The sequence below is a fragment of the Setaria italica genome, chromosome VIII (assembly GCF_000263155.2).
Source record: "Setaria italica strain Yugu1 chromosome VIII, Setaria_italica_v2.0, whole genome shotgun sequence".
Taxonomy (NCBI): Eukaryota; Viridiplantae; Streptophyta; class Magnoliopsida; order Poales; family Poaceae; genus Setaria; species Setaria italica.
In genome coordinates this window covers 5,468,801-5,476,728 of record NC_028457.1, presented here as the reverse complement: position 1 = coordinate 5,476,728, position 7,928 = coordinate 5,468,801, and the positions used below count along the sequence as shown (strand labels likewise).

Genomic DNA, 7,928 nt, shown 5'->3' with positions numbered 1-7,928 from the left:
AACGCCATTGGGGGGCCTTCCCACAGCCCAAGACGATGTTGCCAAGACCTGGGCCGCTATTAAGTTCTAGAGAGATATCTTAATGTTGGGCCAGATCAAGGCTGCGCTTTGTTTTAGAACTTTTTTTTAGTGCCACATCGCCATCCAAACCCGACGGCGGCAGGGTCATAAGGTCTCACCGGGATGGTTGTGTCACCGCGAGGCAACCGTGGTTAGCAATCATCTCAATGATTATGCAAATTTGGTCTCCCTATACTACAGTACTGTCGTTCACTCGTTCTAGTGCTTGTATAGGCGCATAAACTCGAGCACACTACATGCTGTGCCTTAAGCTTTTTTTTTTAATTTTTTTTATCGTCTGCTTCTTTGACTAATTGATGCATGTCACCGTTGATTGATCTTGATTATTCTGAATTTTACTCTCCCTCTGTTTTGTTATATACCCCGTTAACCTAATATCACCAACTCAATCACCAACCCCTTGGACCTTTTTTTGCATGCATTTTGAATGAACATGACGATGGATCGACCGGAGGGAGGAACAAATTCTGGTCCATGTGTCGGCTTTGTTGTCCCTGCTACTGCTAGTCTCTTTTGATGGCTCCTCGGCCGCACTGCTCACGTTGACGACGGAGATGCGTGGCAAATCACCATCACCTACGACTATATCCTCCGGGACGCAGCGGCAGCATGCAAGAGGGAGGCACGCGGCCGCGGCTCAACACAGTGTCAAATTTTTTAGCTTTAACTATCATCAATAACTAATATCTAAACATGCCTATAAAATATGGTTGATTCTATTAGATCCATCATAAAAAAACAATTTTATAACATACAACATTTGCTAATAACTGTAGTAATGCGTACTTTTGTAAAAATTAGTTGTCAAATTTTTTATCTTGTCGACCTTATTGAGGCCCTAAACAGCTAGCTTATAGTCGTCATAAATATGTGCAGTAAAGCTAACGAGAAACCAATGCAATCTGAGGTATGGTCGCACAAATTGTTCCATTTCAAGCTTTATTACATCGACCAGTTTTAATTGAAATAGATGGAGAGATGATTTTAACCCTCGATCAACATATGAAAAACCTAACCTAAGCTAAAATAAGACACTAAATCCCCTAAGTGCCTAAATCAGGGTGCCGGAGATGGATGCGCGACCTAGCTAGGTAGCACCGCTGCTTCATCAATTGGATTGGGGAGCGAAGAAGATCTCCGAGTCGAGCCTCTTGGAGCGGAACAGCTTCTCCATCTCTGGAGAGGTGTTGAACGACGTCTCCAGCACCGCCGGCGAGATCGCCTTCCACACCGACGTCTTCCCGGCCAAGTGGCTAAAGATCGGGCTGCACAAGCACAAGACACACCGTGTTCATTTCATTTCATTTCATTTCATTGGCTAATCGATCTAGATATATGCATGCAATGAATCAGGAAATTAAGGAAAGAAAAACAATTACTTGGGGGTTGTGATGATGGAGAACCACTCCATGCCGGTCTCATCGGCAATCTTGGAGACGACGAAGAACCTTGGCACGATGAAGAGGCACCCTCCCTCGGCGCGGGTCTCGAGCACGCGCGTGCCGTCGATGCCGACGACCTGGACTCGGCCGCTGCCGCGCACGATGTAGGTGACCTGGTACGCCGAGTCGCAGGAGAACCCCGGCGAGCACATGGAGTGGGCGTCGATCCTGACCAGGTCGGCGCCGAGCCCGACCTCCTTCACCAGCGGCAGGTTGCCGGTGTTGAGCACGACGACGCGGCCGCCGCCCTTGATGTCGACGTCGAGCGGCGCCTCGAGGCAGTTGAGCACCATGCCCTCCCTGTCCTTCTCGCAGGGCTCGGGCATCTTGTGGCCGTCCTTGACCATGACGATGCCGGCGCCGGGCTGGGTGGAGACGAGCTTCGCGGCGGCGTCCTGCGGGAGGTCCCAGGCGCGGCCGACGAACTCGGTGGAGAAGCCGGTGAAGATGCCCGCGGCCCCCGTGAGCTGGAGGTTGGTGAACTGGCCCGCACGGTGGCCCTTGGAGGTGTCGCCGAGGAAGAGCACGACGAGGTCGCCGGCGGCGGCGTGCGCGTTGTGCCACCAGGTCACGACGCCGAAGGGAAGCGCCAGCGCGTCGCCCTCCTTAACCGGGATCACCTTCTCCTTCGTCGCCTCCGGGAGGACCACGCCGCACGTGCCCTTGCCTGCATGTACATACAAAATGAATTATCTGATGATCTGATCCATGTTCCATGGATGTAGATTGGGAGTAGTTCGAAAAAAAGTGGAGCGTGGATGCTTGCCTTGGAGGACGTAGGCGATCTTGGCGGAGTCGGAGTAGCTGGGCAGGGCGAGGCCACCGGCGGCGAGGGACATCTTGGCGGCGCCGATGGAGGCGGCGCTGAGCATGGGCAGGTCGGCGGGGGACCAGTCGTAGTAGGCGCCACCGTCGCCGCCGTAGGCCTTGTTGGGCTTCTTGGGGCTGAGGTCCATGGACATGACCTCCGCGGTGAACGTGCGGTGCACTATCTCGATCGCTGCTTGGAAGGGATCGAGCTTGGCGGATTGAGGACGACGAGGATGTGCTGCTGTTGGAGCAGTGCGAGATGGAGGAGGGGATGCGAGGTGTCGTCCTATTTATAGCTAGCGGATTACTTCGTGTCGCGGCGGATAACTTAACAAACCTTATCCCTCCCTCTTAGTTGATGATCCCGTTCGTTTTCACGGCTGGATAATGGCTATCTTCGAGAGCCTACTAGCTGTTTGATCTGGATTTACCTGCGAACTTAACTGATCTCGGAGATTCCTCTCATGCACACGATCTACTGGTCTAGCGCATGCACAATTGCACATGCAAAATAAGGAAAAAAATGTTCGATCCCTCTTAAAATAAATATAGTGGTGCATACCACCGGTTATGCTCCTGTGGGGGTTATACTTTTCATAAGGTTCAAAAACCCATACCAAATTTAACTCTATTGTTTTAAAAAGATTAATGTTAAAAATGTGGAATACATATCTACTTTGATAACAGTTCTAAAGACGTCTCCTCTATTGTTCCAGGTCTATAAATTCTCTCTCAGATATAAAAAACGTGTGCTTAAATTTAGCCAAACACCTCAATTTTTCTTGAATTTGAAAATTCGTAAATGAAATTTCATTAACCGACAAATTGCAAGTTTTATTTATTTTGAGTTTATTACAATATTTTAGTGTCATTATAATTTAAACTAACTTAATATATCATACTTACTCTTTCGCAAAAAGTAACCCTACCTCACTTACCCTTTGCGTTAAAATTTATAATGGCTTAAATGAGCCTATAAGCCATCCCTGAAAAAAATGTTCGATCCCTTTCAAAATATAAATACTTGTCACTTTATGCTCCTCTGTGGGCTATACTTGTCACTTGAATCCACTGTTTTTTTTCTTTTTTTAGGGTAAGCTAAGGGCGCATTTGGCAGCGCTCTACACCAGCTCCGCTGCGCTCCTCTCCCCGCTCCCATCTGCTCTGACTCCCAAAAAACCCGTTTGGTACTGATTCTCCATTGGCTCCAGCTCCAGCTAGATGGAATCCAGGCACTTGTCAGTTGCCGCCTCAGACCCCCTTCCCTCGCAAGCTGCTGCTACTCCGGAGCGATGCAGCATGGCTGCTGGAGTGGGCCGACGGTGCCTACTTTGTGAGGAGGCCGCTCGGGCGCCGGAGAAGGCCGACAACGCGTGCTGCTCGAGTGTGAGGAAGGCACGATCATCGAAGAGGTGTGCCGCCACCTACCGCGTGAGTTCGAGGAGTATGTCCGGGCGCAGGAGAGGACCTCCTCACCACAAAATCTGTCACCCATGATAGCGTCCCGGGGGAGATGCATGGCCTGAATCTCGGTGGGGGAGTGCGGCACCGACAGGGACCTCGATGGGGAGAGCGGGGCCACTGACGAATCAATTCTAGACCAAGCTCCAGTGGACGGACGGGGAAGAGAGGCGGACAGGGATGAGCAAGATAGGTGAAGCAGAAGGGAATCGTGTGAGCAGGTGTTTTCCGCTCCTCCCTCGCTGTGGAATCGCTCCAATTCGATCTGGGGCAAATCAGGCAGCGGTGATACCATTTGGCAGCGCTGTGCTGATTCTCGCGCGGAGTAAAGCAGCGGGAGGCTACCAAACACACCCTAATATACTTGTGCTCCTTGATTGCATCTCTACCATAAAGATTGAAAACAATTGAAAACTGCTAGGGCTCTTGAGCCAATGTGGGCTCCACAAAAACCGCCGTGTATTTCTTTGAGCAGCTCGCTGCCTGTTTCATAGTCAACACACCGAAGCCATGGTGTTGAGATGCCTGTTTTGTAGAGTTGCCCCTCGATGATTGCGTAGCCCTTTGCTCTTTGCTTTAGGCGTGTGCGTTCGGCCTTGTTTTGAGGTTCGAAGTGACCTCTGAGGAAAGCCATTATGCTTGCACGCCAATCGTAACGCTGGATGGCGTTGACGGTGGCTGGATCTTCTTCTTTGATTGAAGGTGAGGTTATGACTTCGTAAAATGTGTCTGGTGGGATTGGCTCACCTTCCGCTGCTGCTTTCGCAAGCTTGTCCGCGTCGTCATTTTGTGCCCTCGTATGCTTTTGGCATCAAATCCCCTGAAGTGCTTCTCCATGGCTTGGACTGCCTCAAGGTATTTGATGAGCTCTGGCTCTTTGGCCTCGCTGTCCTTTTCGATGTGATCACGGATTACCTTCGAGTCCGTTCTGATGATGAATGTTTGTTGCCCTATGGCTTTCATTTTTCTTAAGGCCAGCAGTAGTCCCTCGTACTCTATGGTGTTGTTGGTTGACTTCGCGGTTCGTGGAAAATCTAGCCTCGCTGCATACTTGATTCTGATGCCTGTTGGCGAGGTGACCACCACTGCGACGCCTGCTCCTCTGCGGCACCAGGCTCCATCACAATGGACGACCCATGGCGTTTCTAGCTGCTTTGGCTCCTGTTTAGGTGAGGTCCAATCGACGACGAAGTCAGCTAGCACTTGGGATTTTATAGCCGTGCGCCTTTCGAAGTCGATGAAAAATTCTGAGAGCTCAGATGCCCATTTGGCGATACGGCTAGAAGCTTCCCTATTTGAGAAGAGATCATGAAGAGGTTGGCTGGTTACTACGACTATTTTGTGCCCCTCGAAGTAATGTCGTAGTTTCTGTGCTGCCATGATGACTGCATATGTGATTTTCTCTAGTTCAGAGTAATGTATTTTTGAGCCGCTCAGGGCCTCGGATGCGAAGTATTTTGCCTTCGATTTCTTTTTCTTGAATCAATGCAGCGCTGACGGCTCTTGCTGAGGCTAAGACGTACAGCAGCAGTGGTGATTTGGGCTCTGGTGGGAATAGCTTCATCATGGATTGGAGGTACTCTCTGAGGTCCTTGAATGCTTTGCTTTGCTCATGTCCCCATTCAAATGTTTTGGAGCTTCGAAGTGCTTTGAAGAAAGGAAGGCTTCGCTCTGCTGCTCTCGGAATGAAACGATTTAGCGCTGCGACCCTGCTCGTGAGTCGTTGGACTTGTTGAGCGAGGTTGGCTCTGACATGTTGGTTAACGCCCTGATTTTGTCTGGGTTGGCCTCAATGCCCTTTGTCGTTACCAAGCAGCCTAGGATCTTTCCCCTTTGGACTCCGAATACACATTTCTCTAGGTTTAGCTTTAGGTTGGCTAACCTCAGGTTAGCGAATGTTTCTCTAAGGTCCATGATGTGGTCGCTTTGTTTGGCGCTTTTTACGATGATATCGTCCACGTAGGCCAGTATATTGCGCCGAAGCTGATTGTCCAGGACTGTTGCCATCATCCTTGAGAATGTTTGGCCTGCATTTTTTAGCCCCTCTGGCATACGGACGAAACAGAATGTTCCAAAGGGTGTCACGAAGCCTGTTTTGCCTTCGTCCTCTTTTTTTATTTTGATCTAGTGGTACCCTGAGAAGAGGTCAAGTAGCGAGAGCATTTTGTTGTTTGCAGCGTCATCCACTACCTTGTCAATCCTTTCAAGAGGGTAGTCGTCTTTACGGCTTGGATCTTTTCGTCAGACATTTTTCTTAGTTTCTGTTTCTTTGGCCAAGCTCCTTGCCTGATGTCGAGGCTGTGCTCAATGATTTCCCTGTCCAACCCCTTTAGATCACCTGCGGACCAAGCGAAGATGTCTTTGTTCTTGTTGAGGCACTCGACGAGGTCACACTCTTCATCTGGGTTGAGGTTCGCCCCAATTGTTATGAATCTGTCTGCGATGTACCCGTCTAGGAGTACCCTCTTTGTTTCTTCGTCCACACTGATTTTTATCTTCTCTTTATCTCTCTTGGGCTCATCGTGGGCCTTTTGCTTTACTAGACTTTCGGCTTCGTTCGATGAGGCTAGATGATGGACATTCTTTTGGCCCGGAGCTACCCCTTTTTCTATGTTCCTTGCCATTTGTTGGTCACCGTACACTGTTATAACCCCTTTGAGGGCGGGTATTTTCATGCATAGGTACAGCTATCTAATTGTTGCGTCCATTTTGGTGATAAAGCCACGGCCGAGTATTGCGTTGTAGGAGTAGTGCATCTCCACCACGTCAAAGTTGATGTGTTCTGTCCTCGCATTATCACGGTCCCCAAACGAAACTGGGAGAGTAATTTTTCCCAAGGCCTTCACTGGTTTTCCACCGAAGCCGAGGAGCGGGATGTCAGTTGGGTCGAGCATGTTCATGTCAATGTTCATTTCTCTGAATGCATTTGCGAAGAGGATGTCTGCGGAGCTGCCCGTGTCTACCAGGACTTTCCCTACTGTCTAGCCTACTATCAATGCTTTGATAACCATCGCATCGTTGTGCGAGGTTGTCTTGAGCTTTGATAACCATCGCATGTGTGCCCATTCTGGCTTTGTTGGGGGTCCGTCGGGAATGATCACGTTGACCTCTCTGAAGTAGTTCCGCCTCTGCCTCTTGTTTTCAAACTCTAGTGAGGAGCCTCCAGTGATTGGCATTATCATTCCGAAGGTAGGCAAGGAGTTTTGGTTGTTGTTTTGTGTGCTGGGCTCCGGCTTGGGCATTATGGCTGGCATGCTTGGGGGTGGAGGTAGTGTTTCTTGGGGTTTCTGAGGCGGGTTCGAATTGGCATGCTGCGGGATTGTTTGGCGGTACGGTTGTATATGTGGTGGAAGAGGCCAAGTCATTGGTTGCTGGAAGTTGGCGAAGCTGGGCTGGTTGTGGTAGAAGCTTGGTTGTGGGTAAAAGGCTATGTGGTGGATTGTTTTGGGTGCTTGTGCGGCTGCCTTCGCGGCTTCTTTCGCAACTTTTCTCTCTTCCTCTTTCTTTTTGGGGCACCACTCTATATTGTGATGATTCTGATGGCCATGGTTGACACAGTAGAATGACTTTTGTTGTCTTCCTCGACCTCGTCCTCTGCCAGAGTGGCCCCCTCTTTGTGTATTGTTATTTTGGTTTTGGCTCTGGCTTTGGCTTTGGTTTCCCTCAATGTTCATGACACGGTTTTGGCTTTGGTTTTGGTTTTGGTTTTGAGGCTTGTTGTAAGGCAAAGGTTGCCAGCTTCGGCTTTGGTTTGTTTGCCTCTCTTTGTTGCATTCCGCCACTCTTCTGCGGTGGTCCTCGTCGGACCTGATGTATTCATCGAGTTTGCTGAAGAGGGCACTCATGGTTTTGGGCTCTTTCCTTGATAGCTTTGACGCTGTTGGGCCAGGGGTAAGGCCCGCGATGCAAGCAGATATTGCTACAGATTCCTCAATGTGCGGTGCTTGAGAACGAAGCTGGACATATCTTCTTACGTACTCTGTGAGTGGCTCCTTGTCTTTTTGTTTGCACTGAAAGAGGTCTGCCTGGGCCGTTTGGGGGTAATGGAAGTCCTGAAAATTTGGAGTGACCTTTATCTTGAGGTCATGCCAGCTGATCACCGTGTGCGGAGGGAGCAGTGAATACCAGTTTAGT

At 49.8% G+C, this 7,928-nt stretch overlaps 1 protein-coding gene across 1 annotated transcript; it reads right to left on the bottom strand.

Moving 5' to 3' along the window:
- Positions 1–1,115: 1,115 nt before the first annotated feature.
- Positions 1,116–4,631, bottom strand: LOC101759563 (11S globulin seed storage protein 2). Its single transcript, XM_012848455.2, has 4 exons — positions 4,542–4,631; positions 2,290–2,542; positions 1,461–2,190; positions 1,116–1,346 (listed from the first exon to the last, which is right to left on the bottom strand). The coding sequence occupies exons 1-4, from the start codon at positions 4,629–4,631 to the stop codon at positions 1,190–1,192; spliced, it is 1,230 nt and encodes a 409-aa protein (XP_012703909.2). The 3' UTR covers positions 1,116–1,189.
- Positions 4,632–7,928: the final 3,297 nt, after the last annotated feature.

Coding starts and splice junctions, on each gene's coding strand:
- LOC101759563 (XM_012848455.2), bottom strand. CDS start 4,631: ATGGAGAAGCACTTCAGGGGATTTGATGCCAAAAGCATACGAGGGCAC. Junction 2,543..4,541: donor TGCGAAAGCAGCAGCGGAAG/GTGAGCCAATCC, acceptor CAATCCGCCAAG/CTCGATCCCTTCCAAGCAGC. Junction 1,347..1,460: donor TCCATCATCACAACCCCCAA/GTAATTGTTTTT, acceptor GTGCTTGTGCAG/CCCGATCTTTAGCCACTTGG.